This window comes from Macaca mulatta, chromosome 18, assembly GCF_049350105.2.
Source record: "Macaca mulatta isolate MMU2019108-1 chromosome 18, T2T-MMU8v2.0, whole genome shotgun sequence".
NCBI lineage: Eukaryota > Metazoa > Chordata > Mammalia > Primates > Cercopithecidae > Macaca > Macaca mulatta.
Genome location: NC_133423.1, coordinates 82,707,572 through 82,732,484, shown reverse-complemented (window position 1 = coordinate 82,732,484; position 24,913 = coordinate 82,707,572). Strand labels below are relative to the sequence as shown.

At 43.8% G+C, this 24,913-nt stretch overlaps 1 protein-coding gene and 1 pseudogene across 4 annotated transcripts in view; one reads left to right on the top strand and one right to left on the bottom strand.

Moving 5' to 3' along the window:
* PIEZO2 (piezo type mechanosensitive ion channel component 2) overlaps window positions 1-24,913 on the bottom strand; it is a 471,722-nt gene that overhangs the window by 43,838 nt on the left and 402,971 nt on the right. For 3 of the 4 annotated variants that reach the window (XM_077975335.1, XM_028838162.2, XM_077975334.1), the window contains 3 exons: window positions 24,455-24,526; window positions 19,717-19,823; window positions 14,237-14,351 (listed from right to left, as the gene is read on the bottom strand). In XM_077975335.1, coding sequence (XP_077831461.1) covers window positions 14,237-14,351; window positions 19,717-19,823; window positions 24,455-24,526 — 294 coding nt within the window. Of the gene's footprint in view, window positions 1-14,236; window positions 14,352-18,033; window positions 18,133-19,716; window positions 19,824-24,454; window positions 24,527-24,913 lie in introns of all 4 variants that reach the window. The other variant, XM_028838161.2, reaches the window with a different exon arrangement.
* Window positions 5,881-8,589, top strand: LOC114673831 (microtubule-associated tyrosine carboxypeptidase 1-like; annotated as a pseudogene).

Sequence of the window (24,913 nt, the reverse complement as noted above, 5' to 3'; positions counted from 1 at the left end):
CTCTTAGATTATTTTACTCCATGCCAGCATAAAAATTATGTAAACCAAGGAAGTGTAAACTACATTCACTGGTGGTACTGGCCAGTACTGGTGGGCTGACTATTGTCAAATGGCCTGTGAGTTCAGAATGGCTTTTATATTTTTAATAGTTGAAAAATCTAAAGGAGAATAATATTTGGTGCATGTAAAAATTATGTGAAATTCGAATTTAACAGTCATGCCCATTTGTCTGTATACTGTCTATAGCTGCTTTTTCCCTATAATGGTAGATTTGAGTTGCACACAGACTTCATGAATAGTAAACCTTAAAATATTTACTATCAACGCCAGGTGCAGAGGCTCATGCCTGTAGCCCCAGCACTTTGGGAGGCTGAGGAGAGACGATAGCCTGAGCCCAGGAGTTTGAGACTAGCCTGGGCAACATAGTGAGACCTCGTCTCTACAGAAAATCAAAATATTAGCTGGGTGTGGTGGCACACACCTGTAGTCCCAGCTATTTGAGAGGCTGAGGGTGGGAGGATTGCTTGAACCTGGGAGCCATGATTGTGCCACTGCACTCCAATCTGGGCAAAAGAGTGAGACCTTGTCTTAAATAAATATATTTGCTATGAGGTTCTTTATAGAAAATATTTGTCATATCTTAAAATGACATTATAGGATTTCATTTCATTTCATATCCTCTTATTTAAGGCTAAAATGATCTAGCAAGTAAAAGTGCAGGATAGCCAGTTAAATTTGAATGTAAGATAAACAAGAAATTTTAAATTTCAGAAAATGTAAACGTATATTTAGGAGATTCCTTACAAGCACAAATTGTGTCCTGGTAAAGTCTGGGATTCTGGTGTGCCCATCACCAAATGGCAAACATTGTACCAACAGGTAATTTTTCAACCCTCAACTCCCCTCTCCCCAACTCTCCCGCATTTGATTATCTCCAGTGTCTATGACTGCCCTCCCTCTGGATGCCCATGTGTACCCACTGTTTAGCTCCCACTGATAAGTGAGAACATGAGGTATTTGACTTTCTGTTTCTGCATTATTTCATTAGGATAATGAACTCCAGCTCCATCCATGTAGCTGTAGAAGATATGACTTCATTCATTTTTATGGCTAAGTAGTATTCCATGACATACACATATATCACATTTTCTTTTTCCAGTCCTTCGTTGATGGACAGTTAGGTTGATTACATATTTATGCTACTGTGAATAGTGCTGCAATAAACATGTGAGTGCAGGTACCTTTTGGATACAATAATTTTCTTCCCTTTGAATATGTATGTAGTAGTGGGACTGCCGGATTGAAGGGTAGTTCTGTGTTTAGTTCTTTAAGAAATCTTCATTTTTTTTGAGGTTTTAATTTTATTTATTTGGGTACCAGTGATTGATTCCAAATAAACCTTTTTACAAAAAGGATCTAAGGTGGTTTATGGCTACATATGAAATATAACAGGATAACAGGTAGATGAGAAAGTAAAATGAAAAAATCAGGTTAGGAGACACAAAATAGACCCAGGGATGAGGCTAGAACATTTATAATTTGGTGTTGATGCTGTCATCTGATAGGGCATGTTGCTCATACTGTTGCTCTGAGGGAGTGCCTCTTGAGAATTTTCAAATAATGATGTGAAGTTTGAGGTATATATTTTAAATCTTTGTATTTTTAAAGTATAAGTATGTTCCATGAAATATGTCCAGATTATACTTAAGCTAAACATTGTTTGTTATGTTAAAAACTCAAATGGGGCTTCATATATAGAGAATATATATGTATATATATGTATATATGAATATACACACATATATATACACACATGAAGCCCAGGAAATATGTAGAGAATATATATGTCCTATATATATTCTCTGTGTGTATATATATCTCTAATATATATACGTCCTATATATATATTCTGCCTCTGTGTGTGTGTGTGTACATATATATATATATATATATACACATATTAGAGTCAGGTCTTGCTCTGTTGCCCAGGTTGGACTGCAATGGTGTGATCGTAGCTCACTGCAGCCTTGACCTCCAGGGCCCAAGTGATCCTCCCTCCTCAGCCTTCCAAGTAGCTAGGACTACAAGTGTACAACACCACACCTGACTATATTAAGAAAAAATCTTTTTAGAGGTGTTGCCCAGGCTGGTCTCAAACTGCTGGTCTCAAGTGATCCTTCTACCGCAGAGTCCCAAGTTGCTGAAATTACAGGCGTGAGCCACAGCTCCTGGCTCAGCTTCCTGCATTTTATCTGGTAACCCTATCTAAGGTCATTCATGATCTGACTCCAAGAATCTTCTCAAACTTATTTTCTGCTATCCTCTTTACTACTGTTGCTCCACATCTGGCCTTGACCAGCTAAGCTGCCCTGCTCTTTATTTTTTGTACATGGGCTGGCTTTCTTCTGCCAGAATGTCAGGCTGTGTGCAAACATTCCCTTCTTCAGGGAGCATTCTCTGAAGCCATGCTTGCCTACAAGAAATCCTTTCTCCCTCAGGTCCCACACTATTTTATCTCTACTTCTTAAAATGGAACTTGGCAGTTTTGATATCATTAGGAATTTTTTCCCTATACTTATCTTGCCTACCAGTTACAATGAAAGGCTTTAGAACAAATTAGTCTAGTAGGAATTCCAGACCCACTACTCACTGAATGGCTGTGTGACCTCAGGCAAGTTGCTTCAATCTCTGAGACCTTATTTGCTCCTCTGTAGAGCAGGGATAATAAAATGACCCTGTGCTGTTGCAAGGATCGAATTAGTTACTACAGTATACATGAGGCACATATGACAACAGCTGGCACTTCAGAAGAATGGGATCCACGTGCTTCATCTATCTGGAAGACATGACGCCTCGTACCAAGAAAGTGCTGAGTAAATATTCATTAAAAGAGTATCTTTAAATTATTGCTGTCTTTGGTTGGTAGGTTAAGAGTGCTGCATACGATAAATAATCTTCATGACACAGAGCAAGGAGCTATTTTCAAGATGACCAAAGAACAATTTTTTATAACTGATTGAAACATTCCAGAAGGAAAATGTCTGAGAACAGCAAACACAATTTTGAAAAAAAAAGGTAGTGAGAGGAGTTTGCCTCACTAAAAATTAAAACAAACTCTATAGCTACTAGACTTAATAGTATGTGGCACTGGCCCAGAGCGAGACAATACAAGGGAAGACCAAAATAGAGTCTGAAAACATACCCGAGAAGAAATGGGAGCCTAACACTGACAAATGAAGCATTTAAATCCAGTAGGAAAAGGACGAATCATCTTAATAAATTGGAATAACATAATTGTGTATCCATCTAAAAGTGAACAAATTAGATCTCTACTTCATAGAATAAAAATTTAAGATGTAGCCAGGTGCGGTGGCTCATGCCTGTAATCCCAGCATTGTGGGAGGCCGAGGTGGGTGGATCACGAGGTCAGGAGATCCAGACCATCCTGGCCAACGTGGTGAAACCCCATCTCTATTAAAATACAAAAAATTAGCCAGGAGTGATGGCGGGCGCCTGTAGTCCCAGCTACTTAGGAGGCAGAGGCAAGAGAATCACTTGAACCCGGGAGGCGGAGGTTGCAGTGAGCTGATTTTGTGCCATTGCATTCCAGCCTGGCGACAGAGCAAGACTCAGTCTCAAAAAAAAAAAAAAAAAAAAAAAAAAAAATTAAGAGGTAAGTAAAATTAATAGAAAATCTGGGAAACATCCACATCATATCTGGGAGGAGAGACTTTCTTTTCTTTCTTTTCTTTTTTTTCTGAGGCAAAGTCTCACTCTGTCACCAGGCTGGAGTACAGTGGTATGGTCTCAGCTCACTGCAACCTCCACCACCCGGGTTCAAGTGATTCTCCTGCCTCAGCCTCCCGAGTAGCTGGGATTACAGGCGTCTGCCACCACATCCAGCAAATTTTTTGTATTTTTAGTAGAGACAGGGTTTCACCATATTGGCCAGGCTGGTCTTGAACTCCTGACCTCACGTGATCCACCTGCCTCAGCCTCCCAAAGTGCTGGGATTACAGGTGTGAGCCACCGCGCCTGGCTAACAGACTTCTTAAAAGCAAGATGGAAACCTAGAAACTGCAAGGGGAAATTTGACACAAGAAAAAAAACAATAATTGCTTAGATTGCATATATCATACACTAAATCAAAATATAAGCCTTGGGTTGGAAAAAATATCTGAAATATACAAAAATGGGATAATCACAAATTGCACTGAAATTGGCAGACTGGCCTAAAGTTTACGGAAGAAGTCTGAGCTAATGTATTTAAAGCCACGAGAGTGGATGAGAACACCTAGGGAGTGAACATAAATGGAGAAGTTTCCATAGACAAGTCCTGGACATCACAGTGTTAAGGGTCAGGGAGATAGGGATGACCAGCGAGGTAGGAGGAGAACTAAGCTCGAGTGTGTTTGGAAAACCAAGTGGACAGCATGTTTCCAGGATGCAGTGATTTATCTTTTTTTTTTTTGAGACGGAGTTTCGCTCTTGTTGCCCAGGCTGGAGTGCAATGGCACGATCTTGGCTCACCACAACCTCCACCTCCCAGTTTCAAGTGATTCTCCAACCTCAGCCTCCCGAGTAGCTGGGATTGCAGGCATGCACCACCACACCCAGTTAATTTTGTATTTTCAGTAGAGATGGGGTTTCTCCATGTTTGTCAGGCTGGTCTCGAACTCCCGACCTCAGGTTATCCGCCCACCTCAGTCTTCCAAAGTGCTAGGATTACAGGTGTGAGCCACCGCGCCTGGCTTTCAAGATGTAGTGATTAATTGTATCGGGTGCTGATCGATATGAAGGTCATTGCTGGTCATTGGTGACCTTGATCAGATCAATTTGGATGGAGAGCCAGGAACAGAAGGCTAATTGGAGTGGATTTGAGAGAACGGGGAAGAAGGAACTAGAGACTGGGTATAGATGACTTGAGGTATGTGCTGCAATAGGAGCAGATGGAGGGAGATGCAGCGGGGCTGTAGCTGGAGGAGTGTGGGTTCTAGTGAGGGTTTTGTTTTGTTTTTTAAGATGGAGAAATAACAGCATGTTTATGCTGATGGAAAGACTCCAGTAGAGAGGAAGAGATTGAGGATGTAGGAGAGAGGAGAAATGCTGGAAGTGAGTTGCTGAGCAGGCAAGGGAGCTCGGCAGCTGGAGCCTCTCCAGGCAGTCTCTGGGGGCAGACGGGATTGGACTGAGTCCTGGAACAGAGGTGGGGTGAGCACCCTGACACTGGCCTTGGACGACCACTGGAAAGATCCCTCAGATAGGGAACATGCCAGAGATCGGCTTGGATTTGCTGAAACTTCCCTCTGCCCCCCAAAAGCAGATTCTAATTTGGATTTCAACAGATGGCTCAGAGGAGAGAGGGCATTCTGGGGGCACTGGCATAAGCATGGGGCCTTCAGACATTCAAACTGACTGAGGCCAAATGGGCAGGAGGATGTGGGTAAAGCCAGGTGGGTGGACAGGGGTGGCTATGAGAAGATGCCATAGGCAGAAGCCAGCCCCTGAGGCCTTCTCACCTACCTAATCAGCCCAGGCAGCTGTGGCTGCACTGAACCACCTCCGAGATTGAGTGCTGAGCAGAGATTAGAATCATGAGTAAGGGGCTCAGTCCTTGCCTTCAGGAGCTCAGGCTGAGAGGATTCCAGTAACCACCATCTAGATGGGTGTTTAAAACTCTTGCTTTCGGCTGGGTGCAGTGGTTTATGCGTTTAATTCCAGCACTTTGGGAGGCTGAGGCGGGAGGATCGCTTGAAGCCAGGAGTTGGAGGCTGCAAGGAGCTCTGATCATTGCACTGCACTCCACCTTGGGCGACAGAGCAAGCCCCTGTCTCAAAACACAAAAACGAAAACAAAGTGCTTTCCCCTAGCCCGGCATACGTGGGTGAGTCTGCTGGAGGCAATGGACGCTGCAGCCAGTCAGACCCCTGGTAGCAGAGTCTGGGCCCACCAACGGCCCAGCAGAGGCAATGTGGAGTACAGGGTCTGCTGGTCCTCTGGTCACACCCACTCATGCTGGTCTCCACATGCTCTTTATATCCCCAGAGGTCGACAGTGTGGGGGATTGGAGTGACCCAGCTGGATGTGACCCCCAAGACAGAATGGTGCTGGACTTGGGGGCTCAGGGGTATGACCAGGCACCCCCCAGCCTGCCTACCAGCCTCCCATCCCTGCGCCATAGGCTGAAGCCCTCAGACCAAGATGGGCCACCGCTGTACCCCTGGTCTCAGCCCCTGGCCTTGCCCCTGGCTCTGGCAGTCCCCCCAGCACTGCAGCCCCAGACTGAGCAGCAGCCCTTCTCACAAAGGCACCTGGGCCACTGTGGCCACATGCGTCGCAGTGAGAGCACCTACTCTGTAAATAGTACTGGCCGGCGGGCGCATGGCACCCTGGGATGGCCTCTACCTGGATGGGGACAGAACCCAGGTGGGCGCACCCTGTGGCCTGCAGCCTCCCTGCCTCACGTTGCTAAGACTCAAAGGGATGCAGGACATAGTGCCAGCAAGAGCCCCTGCATGTTGGTGGCCCTGCGGCCAACCAATACGGACCATGAGCGAGACAACTTCTTCCAGTCCCATTACACCTACAATTCACCCTTCGAGTACCGGGAGCCCATGCCCACGCCTGTGCTCGAGTACTGCGAGGCCTCTGGATAGTTCATCCATCAGGCAGTGGGCATCACTGAGCTGTTCTGGAGAAGTCTGGAACCTATGAACACTTTGAGGCTGTCACCGGGAAGCAGCTGCTCACAAGTGCCAAATATGGTCCATTGTGCGCAAAGACATGCGGAAGAAGGGCTGCGTCGAGGAGACTGTGGCGCAGCTGAGTGAAGACCTGCTGTCCCAGGCAGTGATGACGGTGGACAACAGCCGGCCCACATTGGCGATCAACCTGACCGGAGCCCGCCAGTACTGGTTGGAGGGCATGCTGCGGCATGAAATAGGTCAGGGTATGGGTATCCGGCGGATGGGTCGGCATGAAAGGGGCCTGGGAGCTGGGAGGGGTGGGAAGGAGGGGCCCGAGTAACTCCCCTTTTTGTTTCTCCCCCTTCCCTCCTGAGGTCGGGGCTTTCCCTTCCTGAGCAGCCACCTCCGCCCTCTGGCTCACAAAGGTGGGCCAGAACATGCCCGCCAACGCTCTGGGCGCACCCTCATCTCTTGGTCCTTTCGGGTATATTTTTCTCTCTCCACTTCCTCTCCGACTTCTCTCGACAGTGGGGGCAAGGCTGGTGAGGCCCTGACAGGCCAGAGGGAGAACCCTCAGGGTCTCACCAGGCCAACCCTTCAGGGTGGATGGAAGGCCAGATCCTGGGAATGGACTTGGCTTGAGGACACACGGCGCCTGGTTTAGGTGGGGACTGGCCAGGCTGGGCAGGAGTGTGCAGGGCACTAACCACTATTTCTATCCGTCTGTCCCTCTTCCTCGAGAATCCTGTTGCTCTGGGCAAGAGGTGGTTTTTGCCGGGCGCATTAGCTGAGTGTTCAAAATGATATGGACACCCAGGATGGGCAGGAAAGTATACGTATTCTTGTGCCCAGGCGGGCTGGGGGCAATGTCAGTTCGGGAGAGTTCGTGCACGTGTGTGGGTGCGTGGGTGAAGGGTGGGGGGCGGATGGGTGAGAGAGGATTCATGTATGTGAGCCGCTGTGGATCCCTGGGTGCGAGTCCACCGGAGGAGGGGCTTCACGCTGCGTGGGGCCGGGAGAGCTTGTGTGCAAACCTGAGTTCAGGAGCATGAGGATCCAAGTGTCTCGGCCTGAGCCCCGGCCCAGTGGAGCAGAGCCAGGGCTGGGCTCGCAGGCGGGTCCCCGAACGCCCCGCCCAGCGCTGCCTCCCCTCGCCTTCCCCACAGACATTCGCTACCTGCGGGGCGTGAACGACGCGCGCCAGCCGTGGCACAACGCATGGGGCCGGCTGCGGTACGGGCTGCGGCCGCAGAACCCCACAAGGGGCACCTGGCCAGCCTGCACAGCGTGCTGTTCCGCAAGCGGCTCTTCCTGCGCTGCGCTGTGCTGCTCCGCTACCCCACGCTGTCGTTCTGCTACACGCTCCGCCGCGCTCTGCGCACGTCCTTCCGCCAGCTCGGCCAGGACGTGGCGCGCTACGTGCAGGACGCCGACGTGCGTCGCGAGCACTGCGTGCGCGCCCAGCGCGGCCAGACAGAATCCTCGCCGCCAGTTTGTTTCCGGCAGGGCCAGGTGTACCTGGACAGCATCGTGAGCATTCTGCGACATCGCCAGACCATCGATTTCCCGCTGCTGACCTCACTGGGCAGGGGGTCCTGTGAGTATGTGGACCACCTACGGCCCCATGGGGTGCTGGATAATACCCGGGTGCCCCACTTCATGCAGAACTTGGCACCTTACCGGCAGCAGCTGGAGCACATCGTGGCCACCAACCGGCTCGATGAGGTGGAGCTGGGTCGCCTGCTGCCCGACTGATGTAGGTTGAGGGCTGCAGACAGAGGCCCTGGACTAGAAGCTCCAGATAAGGCCCCCAGAACATGAAGCTTTTTGCTCTGTGCTTCCACGGCCTGGGTGTTTCTTGGGGGTGTTGGGAGGGCAGGAGCATTCCTTGAGAAGGAGTGGCAACATCAAAGGGTTTGTGTCCCTTGCTAGCCTCCCTGGGGCCTGGGGACCTGCAGCAGCATGTCTGGCAAACTGAGTCGCCCTCCTGCCTCCAGCTCTCTGTTGAGCAGAGGGAAGGCATGGGGGCAGAAGGGAGCTGAGTATTGATGGAGATGGGGTTGGTTTGGGAATAGAAACTTGTTCTTGCATGAGGTGGCTTTGGTTGTCCCGGTACTCCAGTCTGTCCCTTCCCTCACCTGGCCCCTTGGTGCTCCTTCAGCATTCGCGCTGTCTACCTCTCACTGGGTCCTGGTGGGGGTCGGGATCCCTTCTCCTGGGGTGATTGATGGCCTGAGCCTGGGGTCTTGGTAGTAGAGACCCAGCTGGTCTGGGGTGTGCTTTCCAACATTTTGCCTCTCTCCCTGGTCATGTATTTATTCCATATTTATATGGTCTACTTCCTGTGGCTGGGAGCAGCAGCTCCTGAAGGTTCCACTGGGGGGAACAAGACACTGCTTCCTGGAAGATACGGATTTTCCTAGCCCCACTCCCATTACACACACATACACACACACACCCCTAGCCCCACTCCCATTACACACACACACACACACCCCTAGCCCCACTCCCATTACACACACACACACACCCCTAGCCCCACTCCCATTACACACACACACACACCCCTAGCCCCACTCCCATTACACACACACACACACCTAGCCCCACTCCCATTACACACACACACACATCCCTAGCCCCACTCCCATTACACACACACACACACCCCTGGCCCCACTCCCATTACACACACACACACCCCTAGCCCCACTCCCATTGCACACACACACACACACAGTGATTCAGGCCTTGTGATACCGATTTTCCTAGCCCCACTCCCATTACACACACACACACACACACACACACACACACACACCCCCCCCTAGCCCCACTCCCATTACACACACACACACACACCTAGCCCCACTCCCATTACACACACACACACCCCTAGCCCCACTCCCATTACACACACACACACACCCCAAGCCCCACTCCCATTACACACACACACACACACACACACCTAGCCCCACTCCCATTACACACACACACACACACACCTAGCCCCACTCCCATTGCGCGCGCGCACACACACACACACACACAGTGATTCAGGCCTTGTGATACCGATTTTCCTAGCCCCACTCCCATTACACACACACACACACACACACACCCCTAGCCCCACTCCCATTACACACACACACACACCCCTAGCCCCACTCCCATTACACACACACACACACCCCTAGCCCCACTCCCATTACACACACACACACACACCTAGCCCCACTCCCATTACACACACACACACACACCTAGCCCCACTCCCATTACACACACACACACACCCCTAGCCCCACTCCCATTACACACACACACACCCCTAGCCCCACTCCCATTACACACACACACACACCTAGCCCCACTCCCATTACACACACACACACACCCCTAGCCCCACTCCCATTACACACACACACACACCCCTAGCCCCACTCCCATTACACACACACACACACACCTAGCCCCACTCCCATTGCGCGCGCACACACACACACACACACAGTGATTCAGGCCTTGTGATACCATTTTCCTAGCCCCACTCCCATTACACACACACACACACACACACCTAGCCCCACTCCCATTACACACACACACACACACACACACACACCCCCCTAGCCCCACTCCCATTACACACACACACACACCCCTAGCCCCACTCCCATTACACACACACACACACACCCCTAGCCCCACTCCCATTACACACACACACACACCCCTAGCCCCACTCCCATTACACACACACACACACACACACCTAGCCCCACTCCCATTGCGCGCACACACACACACACACAGTGATTCAGGCCTTGTGATACCATTTTCCTAGCCCCACTCCCATTACACACACACACACACACACACACACACCTAGCCCCACTCCCATTACACACACACACACACACACACACACACACACAGTGCTTCAGGCCTTGTGATACCGATTTTCCTAGCCCCACTCCCATTACACACACACACACACACACCCCTAGCCCCACTCCCATTACACACACACACACACACACACCTAGCCCCACTCCCATTACACACACACACACACACACACCCCTAGCCCCACTCCCATTACACACACACACACACACACACACACACACACACACACAGTGCTTCAGGCCTTGTGATACCGATTTTCCTAGCCCCACTCCCATTACACACACACACACACACACCCCTAGCCCCACTCCCATTACACACACACACACACACACACACACACACACAGACACACTGACTCAGGCCTTGTGAATCAAGCCCAAGAGCTCCCTTGGCCCTGTCCCCACTCCCTCCACTGGCCTCTGCTGTTCCTGTCTCTGCCCACACCCTCACAGCTGGTCTCTGGCAGAGGCTGGCGTAGTCTAGGAGCAGCTGCAATTGCGCCTGAGGGACAGTCCCTAGAGTTTGGTGGCCCAAGTCCTGAACCCCTCCTGGACCAGGTGAGGTGCAGAGGTGGTTGCTGCTTCCAGTTTCCCTTCAGACTTAGCTGTGTGAGCCCCACTCATACCCTTTGGCCTTAGTTTTCCCATCTGTAAAACTCAGAAACACAGTTGGAAAGTCCTTATTCATTTAGTCAGCGAATATAATATGTATAGAGCGCCTTTTGTGTAAGTTACTGGTCAGAATCCTCACTGAGCTCCCAGTCCAGAGGGAAGCCAGACAATTAAAACAGTAATAAAAAAAAAAAAAAAGAAAAGAAAAAAGGAAAAAAAAGGAATAAGAAGCCTGACATATAAATAGCATGAATGGATAAGAACAAACAACCTGACAGAACAATGCAGGAAAATGCTAAAAGTTTAAATCTTAGACTTGAAAAGAAAAAATCACCAACAAAATGTGAAATAAAAATGCTCAGTTTAATTAGTTAAGAATTCAACTACATTCAAATGAAAAGAAAAGCCATTTGTCATCCTTAGAAAGAAAAATGATAAAAACAGCAGTAAAATCCTGTGGTGTGAGGCTAGAGGAAACTGGACACTCTTGTCCCTCACATGGAGGAGGGCAAAGTACTAAAACCTTTCAGAAAATATCTATTGAAGTGAAAACAGACGCACTCTGAATCAGTCATCCCACTTTTGAGAATCTGTTCTGTGGAAAATGCATGTTCTTCCTAACCTTTGCTAAGCATTTAAACACACACATAGGTATTATGACATATATAAATGTTTGTGCAATGATATCTATTATGGCATTGTTCACTGTGGCAAAAATCCAGAAGCAACCTTATGTCCATTACGGGTGGGAGGATTGAATAAAGTATGCATGTCTGCACTATAGAATATTTTGCAGCTATTAAGAAAGAATGATATGATTTTATAAATAATTGGAGAAATGTTCATGACATTGGTAATGAAAATGCAAGAGTAATTTGTAGAGAATGAACTTATTAAAAAAAGAAATAGGCCGGGCGCGGTGGCTCACTCCTGTAATCCCAGCACTGTGGGAGGCCGATGTGGGCAGATCACGAGGTCAGGAGATCAAGACCATCCTGGTTAACACGGTGAAACCCTGTCTCTACTAAAAATACAAATATTGCTAGGTGTGATGGTGTGTGCCTGGTCCCAGCTACTCAGGAGGCTGAGGCAGGAGAATCGCTTGAACCCGGGAGGCAGAGGTTGCAGTGAGCCAAGATCACACCACTGCACTCCAGCCTTTGTGACACAGCGAGACTCTGTCTCAAAAAAAAAAAAAAAAGAAAAAGAAACAAAATACAACAGATGAGCCTTATCTTTAATCATGCCACTTAATCTCCACTTTCTAAAGAAGATTAGTAACGGCTGTTACTAATAAGGTGAATGAATATTCCTCCTGATCTTTCTCTTGCATGCATAAGCTATTATATGCACCCATTAAAAATGCAAAATACTGTCTTGAGGTACTACTCTGACTTCATTTGTTTCATGATTTCATAATGTGTGTGCCATTTGCAATGTGTTGTTTTTCACTTAATAATGTGTCAGGAATTGTTCTTCATACCAGCTCAAAGCTATCCATCTCATTTTTAAAGAACTGAGTAACATTCCATAATATACTGGTAACATCATTTATTTAACTCTTCTTCTTCATATGGGCATTTAGGATGTTTCCAAATTTTTTGTTATTAACAAATAGTGTCTGATGAATACTCTTAGACATGTGTGTTTGTACACATGTGCAAGTACGGCTATAGGCTAAGCCAAACACCTAGGTGTGGGACTGATCTGTAGTATGATATGTAACATCTGAGCTTTTAGGAGGTAATGACACAGAACTCTTCAAAGTAGATATGCTGCTTCACAACACAACTCATGGTTTCCTGCCAGCTCCCAACATTATCCAGTGTTTATTTTCCTGTCAATCTAATGGGTTAAGAAAACAGTATGTCAAAATATTTCATTTGTATTTCTTGTATTACAGTGAGACTGAGCACCTTTTGGTCATTTTTGTTTTCTGGTCTGTGAATTGTTTTTCATACCCTCTCATTGATTGAATTTTTCTTTTCTTGATTTCTAGCAGTTCTTAACATACACAGAATACTCATATTTAGTCTGATAGATATAATAAAATATTGCTCCTGAGTGAACCACCTGCACTTCAACTTCACTTTTGATGTTTTTTGTTATAGTTTGAAATATTTTTACCCTTAGAGATATGTTGATACCATGTTTTCAAATATATTGGTAGAATGCTGAATATATGTTCCTTTTGTTTGCTTGTTTCTGAGTATTGTTTAAGTGTGCTTTTGCTTTTTTCTGGATTAAATTGCCAAAGTTTCATCTTTCTTATTGTTTTTTTACTTTTTATTTATTTATTTTTTAGACAAAGTCTCGCTCTGTCGCCCAGGCTGGAGTACAGTGGTGCAATCTTGGCTCACTGCAAGCTCCGCCTCCTGGGTTCATGCCATTCTCTTGCCTCAGCCTCCTGAGTAGCTGGGACTACAGGTGCCCGCCACCACGCCCAGGTAATTTTTTGCATTTTTAGTAGAGACGAGGTTTCACCATGTTAGCCAGGACGGTCTCGATTTCCTGACCTCTTTATCCGCCTGCCTTGGCCTCCCAAAGTGCTGTGATTATAGGCATGAGCCACCGCGCCCGGCCTTAGCTTTTTCTAAGAACAATTTTTAACTTAATGATCAGGTCATGTCCTGTAGTATTTCTTTTTTTTTATTAGTTAATATCCATGTAAAAAGTTAGTTTTCTTCTACTTTTTTTGGGTTTCATTTGCACCTCTCCTTTTTTCCTACTTAAGAATATATATATATATATATATATACACACACACACACACACACACACATATACATATATACATATACATATACACACACACTAACTTTGTGCTTTAATTTATTCCAAGTGTCAGAAATGACCAGTTAAGGACAAATTGAAACTCTTGGTGTTCTTTAAAATTTAAACATCTTAATCCCTCAGAAGTTTCTGTCCTTTGCAGACAAGGCTGGGGAGCACAGCCTGAAACCTGCCACACCCACTGCAGCCACCCACCCACACTCACGGCAGCCACCCACCCACACTCACCCTCCTTGGATCCTTTCCGCCTTCGTTTCCGTTCTTCTCTTGCAGACCTTTTTTTCTCTTTGTGTCTCTGTCGGAGTGCTGTTTTAGGATCAGTAATCCAGGCTTGATAAACAAACTGAAGGGAGAAAGTTCAATTATTTTCTGGCCTTTTAATAATTAGAAATAAAAAAAGGGACCTACACCAAGCTTCCTGACTTTTGAAATATTTTTTCCTCCCAACACAAACTAAACATCCCTGTGCTATTATTATTATCATGAGATTCAATTTGTTTTAGAAAAAGACAACAGATGTTGTAGTAATATATTTCATCTGGTATCACAGATATCATGAGATAAACTGTGAGTAGACCATACAAACCATCATTTCTCCCAAGTCCCTACATCTCACCACCATTTGTGATACTTATTACTGATACTTTTGCACTGTCCACAATAGGTATAAGCCGGAAGTCTCATTCAGTATCAGTAGTTTCTCCCATCACAAATAAACTTTGAGTCAAAACAAAATAACATCTTTAATAGTCTTCTTTACTTTGGGAAAATAGTTTTGTGCATTTGATACTCTTCCTCCTGAATAACAGCTATTACCAGCGACTTGAGAAAGCGGTTTGGAGAATGATTAGTACTTTGCGAGAAAAAAAAATATGACATTAAGGTTAAGGAGTTATTCCAGAATAGCATTAAAGAAAACCTGTGGGGCTTTTGGTTGCCTTTTGTCATTTTCATTCAAGAGCTGAAAACAGCTGCATTAATATATTATAACCGATAACCAGGAAAGAGCAATTGTGAACAGCCCCCCACCAAGAGTCTCCCAAATCATGCAGAAAGAACAAAAAGAAAACCTTGATAGAAACAGTCAGCCATCTAGCAACATGAAGTCAAGCAGGCATGCTTCTCATGCACCACAAACACACCGGGGTCTCAGGGAAGCTGGGTTTTTCATCATGATGATAAAGTTAAATAAATGTTTTCTGGGAGCTCTGTAAACCCAGATCTTATTCTATATTATTTTCAGATTTCTGAAATCTTTGAAAAACACAGCATAAGCAAATCAGTGGCATTGTGAAGTCAGTAGAAAGTAAAGAGAGATTCAAATTTTCCATATATGGAAACGGAAGGGTCATAGGTTACTATAATAGACAAACTGTTTCTTTTTTTCTCACTGGTAGAAATCTGAATTTTATGAGAAATTAAAACAAATGCAACATCTGTATTATTTCTGAATAACAAATTCCAGGAAGCAAAAAATTATTCTATTTTATGCCAAAAGCATATCTTAAACAATGGGAAGATGAACTGGAATTTTCAGGAGGACTGAATAAAGGAATTTTTGGTAGATGTTTATGGGCTATGTTAATTGGGAATTCTATCAAGATCTTTGAGTTACAGTACATTAATAAGCAAACTTGTCTCAGCACAATATTGGTTGCTTTAAAATAATCTGATTATTGAACATAAGAAATTTTCAGGTTTAAGAGCAACATATGGTGACATTTCCTTTAAAAAGTGTTATCACAATATTGTTTTTAGATGATGCACGAATCCCAAAAATAGAAAACAAAAAAGGAATTGAGGATTTGTAAATGTAAGAGGCGCACAAGTTGGAGGAATTCTTTTTCTCTGAAGAAAAAGGAAACTGGGAGGAAAAGGAGAGAGGAAAAGGGATGTGAAGGGTGGAATGGAAGAAGGCTTGTGGAACGGGTGGGTGCCATTAACATTTTGGTTTATAAAAGGGCACTCCTGGCTCAACAAAGGACCCCTAAAGAAGAAGCATGTCAGTGCTGCCTCACTGCCATGAGAATCGAGGTATGCAAACCGGGAAAGCGGAGAGAGGAGGGAGTCATAGGGTAATTCTTTATTTGTAGGTAAATTATCTTAACTTTCATGTTTTGAAATAGAAACATTTTACAGTTCCAGGAATTATTAAGAGGGTCAGAAAAATGTTGACAATGAAGAGGAGGGGAAACGTCCCATTCCTTACTGAGTCAAGAAATGGAAGGCTTTTACCGAACTTCCCAATTCTTTTTTTTTTTTTTTTTTGAGATGGAGTCTCGCTCTGTCGCCCAGGCTGGAGTGCAGTGGCGTCATCTCGGCTCACTGCAACCTCTACCTCCCAGTTCCTGCCATTCTCCTGCCTCAGCCTCCCGAGCAGCTGGGACTACAGGTGCCTGCCACCACACCCGGCTAATTTTTTGTAGTTTTAGTAAAGACAGGGTTTCACTGTGTTAGCCAGGATGGTCTTGATCTCCTGACCTCCGCCCACCTTGGCCTCCCAAAGTGCTGGGATTACAGGCGTAAGCCACTGTGCCCAGCCAGAACTTCCCAATTCTTACTTTGCAGCTGCACCTGTCAACCAGCTGGATGGGCCTCTCTGGAAAATCAGACACAAGCTTCACGAACCAGGAGTAGAAAAGTATACGGAAATTTACATGAAAGACCTTTGAGCTCTCCAAAGAGCTGCTACCAGTAGCATGCGTTCCTGACTTTATCTTAAATTTTACTATATATATCAGGGGAAAATAGGATTCGTTTTACTAACAACTTATGCGAAAATGCACTTATTCTTTAAGACAGGGAGAGCTTTATCAGAGTGGAGATCCTTAACTGAAACTGGTGAAGTTTCATCATCTGTCCTTTGATTCAGGTGTGGTCTAGCACCTTCTTTATGTTGTCTGTAAGATAATTTTTTAAAAAAGAAACTAAGATGGGGGATAATTACATTGTTATATTTTATTTAAATAAATTCTTGAAGATGAATTGGGAAAGTCATATGGTAGTCATAGAAAAGAAAAGGAAAAGAATTTGGGGGAAGCAGAAATGGTAAATACTACACTAAAAAACAGGATCCTGGCATTTTAAAAGCAGAAGGAACCTGGAGGTGTGGATGCTGCTACTCAAGGCCCAGCCACGGTTGTGCTTCACATGAGAGCTTGAGGGAAATGCACAATGTGAGGTCCCATAGGATCTGCTGAATCAGAACCTGCATTTAAATAAGATCCCAGGGTAAAATGTGTGAAGCACTGGTCTATGTCACTATCGAACTGCTTGGTTAGCAGTGGAGGGACATACAGACCAAAGCATTTTAGTGGCTGCCCCTGACTGAGTTTGGGAGAAAGGGCTTTCTATAAAATGTAAGAATAGGAATTCATTATTAATGTTTTTCCGTAACGAAGTGACTACAGCATAGGTAGCTGAATAACTTCAATTGTGCATTAGATTAATCAACAAATAATTTTTGACAGTATAATCAAAAGCCCTAGCACGGATCTGTGGTAGTGAGGAGCCTGCAGACTGCACTGGGTGGATCAGCCCAGGGAGAAGCGGGCTGTACCGAGTGCAGACACTGGAAGATGGAGACTGAAGGGACCCGAAAGAGAGATGGAGTAAAAGACATCTTTTATTAACTTATCCAGAATTTTACCAGCTTTCTGAGAAAAATTACCACCTTTTATACTCATCAGAACTGATGCATGCAACCAGATGTGCCCCTTTAAAAATGAGATGTGACTTAGGCAACACCATGAGAAGGACGGAAAGTCTATCTGTATCTGCATTTTCTCTTTCTACTTTTTGATAGTCTCTGGTGTCCACTTAAGAACAAGAGTCAAATAATAAGAACTTTGGCTTCTAAGAACTTGTTTTGGAAAACTTTTTCTAATATTTTATGTTCCTGTAATTCCTTCATGGTACCATCTATAGAACCGAGAAAATGCAGAGATAGGGCAATAAAGGTATATTTCTCTACAGTTCTACAGAGCAGAGAGTCACACACTACACATCAGTAAAACATCAAATACCTTTGCAGCTCTGATTAAATACTGAAGAATAGTTTTGGGAAGTTTAATGACAGACTTTGGCAAGGCTAAAATGGCTGATGCAAACTTCCCAATAGCTCTCTACAAAGAAGGACAAAGCAAGAGTAATTAGTAGAAAAAAACAAAAACTAGTAATTTAATATATGATGTCAGTATGAATTCGTCTCTACAGTTACACCAACTAGGTTAAAAGGTGCCAGTCACTGAAGCTGGAATAAAATGTGCTCTGCTTGTAAGTTAGGAATAAAGAAAATAGTCAATCATTGCATGTAATCCATCCAACATAGTGAAGATGTTCATGTTCTCTCCTTGGCTGCATGATGAGTGGTGGTTAGCATAAAACTCTTTCGAATAAAAATAAATGAGTTAAGTCATTAGTATTTGATAAGCCCGTTGCAAACATGCGCAAAAACTCGGTCATGAAGAAACAGACACGAAGCAATGGGGGAAGAAAGAAAGCATCAGACCAAGGTGTCTCTACGGAGAATTCAGTTTTTCAATGTCACTGGGAAAACAAAGCATGGGTGGGCCCCACCCACTTGAGAAGGCCTGGGCAAAAAACTGACGACCTTATCATGGGCATATCATGTGGCTTGATGGACACCATTCTATGTGCCTCATAGGAAAACAAATGGGAAATAATAGCCCTAGTATGCAGTTAACTGCTAAAAGAAACAGACCAATTTTCATCCTATACGTAACTCTAATGACAAAGCCTCATCTTTAACAAGCATCAATTCACATTCACTCAATATGCTACTTTAGGCTGGTGAACTATAGCTGAGAATGGGACAGCAGGTTCTAAAACAGGAAGGTAGCTAAGCTGAAGAAACCAGAACTGTGCCACATATTTTTATTACTAGTTCAATATATTCTCAAATCTTTAGCAATACATATGAAATGGTTTTCAAATTTGAAGCAATATTTAAATGATCATTTGCTCCAAAACAAAGAAAGGATTTTGTTTTATCGCCTATCTCACATATTGAAGTGTAAGTCCATTCAAGCAATCCAAAGCAATGCCAGAGAAATCTTTTTCACTTCCTGCTTGCAAGAAAAACGTTGAGTTCACCCAACGAAGCATTATTTTTTGTTTATAGTATCAGAAACTGTTGCAGTGCAAGTGAATGAAAACCTGGCCTGCACACGGTGCTTTTTTTTTTTCTGTGAGGCGGAGTCTCGCTCTGTCACCCAGGCTGGAGTGCAGTGGCCGGATCTCAGCTCACTGCAAGCTCTGCCTCCCGGGTTCACGCCATTCTCCTGCCTCAGCCTTCCGAGCAGCTGGGACTACAGGTGCCCGCCACCTCGCCCAACTAGTTTTTTTGTATTTTTTAGTAGAGACGGGGTTTCACCGTGTTAGCCAGGATGGTCTCGATCTCCTGACCTCGTGATCCGCCTGCCTCGGCCTCCCAAAGTGCTGGGATTACAGGCTTGAGCTACTGCGCCCGGCCCTGCACACGGTTCTTACTTGATACTAATTACGGTGTTGGTGGGAGCAGGCATCATTACAATTTCATTAGAAATAAAGCATGGCAGATGTAAATCAGAAGTTTCGGGGGAGCTATGACATACGAATATGACAGGAGGCGTCTAGGCCTGCAATCAAGGTCTGTCAATAAGAAAAGCTCTTCCATCTAGCAAAGGAATGATTTTCCCCATAATTACCTGGAATGCTGACCTTCGTGGAGGCTCTTCATCTTCCTTCTTTAATTCTTCCTCTTCCTCCTCTTCACTATCCGTTTCAAACAAATAATAATCTCCACTCCTGACCACTAAGCAAAACAAAATATTCACTTATTTCTTGAAAGACATATAAGGAAATTAGGGGCTTATTAATGAAATGTCCCCTAAAGATACACAAATTGTCCATAAGAGAACCACAACAAGAGATGTTGGCAGAGAGGCAAACACACGAGATGAAGAGAACTCATCTTCGGCTAATGCTACGTGGTGTCGGCATGTTGGGTCTACAGAGTATGAGGCCTTGTCTTTGCCATATAAGAGAACTGGCCACTACAGGGTGGATCTGGTATGTTCTCCCTTCTTCACTGTAAATTTTACATAGATGAAGCAGATCAACTCTGCAGTAACCAGTTTTGTTACCTTGATGACCAAAATAACTGAACACTATCATTTCAAAATTCAGCAATTTTGGTCTTTAGACAAGGCCAAAGTGAGGTGGAGGATCAGGCTTTGTTTGAATGGGCCCAAACCGTTGCAGATAAGCCAATCAGGACGATTCAGGACCAAGGTCAGTGTCACCAACCTCCTCCTTCACTTTATACTGTGCAGACCTGACTTCTCCACATGTAACAAAAGGGACAAAACATACATGGCAAGACATTTCAAAAAACAAACAAACAAAAACACCCACACACTGCCATGAGGACAAAATGGGCAGGTAACATTGAAAACAAAATAATACAACACAACAACAACGACAGTAACAACAAAAACAACACCACCAACAGCACTCTGGCTGCTTCTACGTGTCATAGCCCTGAGACAGACTGAGAATGGCAGACAGGGTCCATAGGGTTTACAATTGCTAGACTTCTGGTCAACAAGGAACTCCCCAGCAGCTTTCTGAAATTTGAGGAGCACTCTACTGACCACAAGACACAAAGCACAAACAGTATGGATCGTCTTTGCCTTGTCTGATGCTTTCCCTGCAAGAACATAATGCCTGTGTCAAGAGTTGGGAGCAGAGAAAACTACAACGTACAGAGATTTAAGGAAATTTAATAAATTAAATCTTTATCAGTTTGATCATTATTTTAAGTCTATCAGAGAAAAGAGGCCCAGCATATACATTTCTGATGCTACAAGCAATGTCCCATCATTGCAGGAAAACATATTTTCAAATTATATTCAGGTTTTCAAATGCTCAGGTATCTTTTGGATGACATATTGTGATGTCTTAAGTTATCTTTTGGGCCTATACATTGTAAGGTAATGGAAAACCTTGGCTTGTTTAAAATTAGTTGCTTGAATATCACTTCACATGGCCAAAAGTTAAGTAATTTTTCCCACGATTTCAGAAGAATCTGAAGCCTCCATTCATGAAGATACAGAGTGGGTGAATTGGGCCTTATATCCTTGAACAGAAGCACTGTCATTTGTTATTTTCATTTTGAAGAAAGAACCAGGCCCAGAGTACTGGGTCCAGGCCTTAAGAAATAAATGCAATACAACACAAGTGAGAATAAGCAAGAACAAACCAAAGTTACAGCATTACATTTGACAGTGAAAAAGACCATTAAAGTAATGCCTTCACATAAGCCGAGAGATTCGCAGGAAAGTGACGTGGACTCTACATCACGTGGTCGTTTGGGAAAAACACAGACAATTTATAAGATTGAGCATTTTACCCTCATTATAAGTTCCAAAATCAACATTAGCTTAAATTGTATTCAATCATACCTTCGATAACTTTTATTCATCTGGACAAGTTCAAAAGGTTTTCATCTCAAGCAGTTGTAACATTGGTTTTATCATTAGAAACCACCAATATTGGCCAGGTTTGGTGGCTCACGCCTGTAATCCCAGCACTTTGGGAAGCTGAGGTGGGCCGATCACGAGGTCAGAAGATGGAGACCTTCCTGGTTAACACGGTGAAACCCTATCTCTACTAAAAATACAAAAAATTAGCCGGGCGTGGTGGCAGGTGCCTGTAATCCCAGCTACTCAGGAGGCTGAGGCAGGAGAATAGCATGAACCCAGGAAGTGGAGGTTGCAGTGAGCCGAGATCGCGCCACTGCACTCCAGCCTGGGCAACAAAGCGAGACTCCGTCTCAAAAAAAAAAAAAAAGAAAAAAACCACCAATATTTATGTGAGCTAGTAGAATTATCCCATAATAAAAAAGAAAACGTAAAAAACTCTCTTATTTCCTTATAAAATGTTATTGAAATGAAACTAGGAAAATAACAAGAGCATATTTTCATTCATGCCATCTGTTAAATAGTAGAAAAGCTCTTATACACTTGTTTGTTAGCTCAGATGGAGAACCTGACTGCAGTCTGTGTCCACATACATACCATGGATGTTGATGTTACTGCTAAATTATTAAGTTTGAAATTAATTTTTTAAATTCCACCACTTTTATCCTCAGAACTTGGCCCTCTGTTTCAGATAATTATCAATAAGATGAAGCTTGGTATTAATTGAGGCAGTACTGAACCAGTATTGAAACACACGGCATTGGAATGGAAGGTATCATTGAACAGCAATAATGCAATCTTATGTGTGTACATAGGTATGGAAGTAGGAGATTTGTCCCTGTACAAACCATGCTAAGATCTTCACTGCTTACCAATAACATCAAGAACATAGCAACATTTTTGTATTGTCAATAGATTTACACATGTGTATCCAACTACACTAATTCTTGCACTTGGCTTCTCTAAGAAATCGTTGTTTGAAAACCCAGTAACTCAAAAGATCAAATTAAGGGCTTCAAACAAAGTACTTCCAGATCTAAAGATAAATTCTGGAACTCATCATAGACACAACAATAAAGCACACATTCTTTCCCTTTCATTCTTCATTTGCTTGTAAAAAGAAATATATTTTGCAGCAAAAAATTTAACACCACAGTCTGAAGGATTCCAAACTATGAATTACACACATTTCTGCATTATTGCATCATAAGGTTTTGTAACAAGGCACATTTAGTTTAACATCAGTCTTCAAGAACTTGATATAATGAGGGTGAAATGAACCAGAAAATCTAAAATCAACAACCTTCATAGGAAGTTCTTTAAATTATTACAACTTGTATGATAGCTATCAAAGACCATATCCAATTCCTTTGCAAATGCAATTTTTAGATGAGGAAAGGAAAGGCAACCACAATGACTGCAGTGGGAATTTACCCCAGGTGAAGTGAAAAAACATTCAATATGACACAAGTTTGAAATGGATAGGTCTCTCTAAACTAGCAGAGGCCCTTTAAAAACATAAAGACAAGCACAGTTTACTTGTGACTTGATAGAAACAGGCATCTTGTGAACTGCATTACCAGATTGTTAGCGTGACCGTCATGCCCTGAACAGTAAATAAGAGTCACATTGGACTCCGAATGGAATCTTTTGTCTTTGGACTTGGGGAGAAAATTAAATAAAACTCTTTATAATCTTGTGTTTTTCTTTTTTTTTTGTCATAATGTTGAAATTCAATATTTAGGATTAAATTTGATTACATCCAGATATGCCAAGCAAATTTCAAATATTGCTTCATTAAACCAGCTTTCTGATTTAGAAAATTATGTCTTGGGAGAGAGAGCCAATGTCAGATCTATGTGAAACCAATAATTAGGTATGGGAAGAAGTTCTAATTTATTTGATTTCCTAGTGATTCTAAATATCCTCCTAGTAGATTCACTCCTACAACTGTATGATGTTATTTGTCTCAGTGATATTCCTTGTCCGATTAGATTAGCTACAAGTATGGAGACATCATGTAAGATATAGAAGACTGAAGAAGACTTTATACGTAACTTGCAAAAGAATAATTATTCAATATTCTAAGAAATGTAAAGAGGACTGGATTGGAATCGGTCATTCCACTATAATGCCATTGACCTATAGTGATATTTCCTTTGCTAAGCATAGCAAATATAGCCACCAAGCTCCAGAATTCCTCATTCATCTTTATGATCGGGAGGGAAACACACTGAATTCTATGTGGCTATCAGGATCTGCTTTTAAAAATTGTTTTCTGGTTTTTGCTGTTCATTGGTCATCCCTGAGCATCAGGAGTCTTGAAGGTTGTGCCGCATTTGGGCATTGGAATTTGGAGTGCCTTTTTGAAACTGGGGAGGAGGCGAAGTAAGAAAGTGAGTGCATTTTAAGTTATCCCTCATCTTTCTATTTAATAAATTGCCAAAAATCCTCAAATGCAAATAAAATCAAAGCTGTGGGAATGACGGGAGGGGAGGCTTACTGGCATCCATGCCTCGTGCCTTACAGAGAGGGTCACTGACACTTTGAACAGAATGATCATCCTTACATCGGAGTCCAAGGTGGAGCTCAAGCTCATTTGTAGTAAGGGTATTTAGCCATAAAATATGCACGTGAATAGGGCTCTAGACCTCAGAATTGGACAATATAATATTCAATTCTTCTTCCCTTGCTGAGCCCAGAAATTGTGCTCTAGAGTCTATAAGCCACATGTTTGGCTTTCTTCAGCCAGCACAGGAATGTTTGTGCTGACGTCCCTAGAAGAATTGGACCTCGGGCTCAAAGACCCACTGACATTGAAATTTTCTTACACTCCGACCCCCTATCAAGTCACAAGGATCAAACCATGTATGGAACACATGGGTCACGGGAACGCCTGAATTCTGGTCAAGGATATAAGGGTTAGAGTTGATAAGGTTGTAAGAGGATCAAGAAAACCTACTGGAAGCATGATCAACCCAAGGCCGCCACCACTGCTTTTTTTTGCCCTTGGCTTTCTGTTTGTCTGCTTCTCCTAAAATAAAATACGTCCAAATATTAATTCGTATAAAGTGAGAAAACAAATTTTGAAAACCACGCTTTAACAACTCAATTGTCAAATCTAGATAAATTGCAAAAGTATATCAGAGGTCAGGTAAGGAACTACATTGAATCTGAAAAATATACATGTATTAACAGTCAATTTCACAAGATAAATACTAATTGTTCTTTTAACAGTATGCTACATTTTCACTTTCTTCTTAGTGACTGAGGGCATATAAAGACATTAAAAAAGAAAGGATTATCTGTCAAAAATACATCTCACATTGAATATTCCATTGAATTAACAGAAAGGAAGCATCCCCCAAATTTTGTAGAATCATTTACTGGCAAATAATTTGTTAAAGTACATAAACTACAA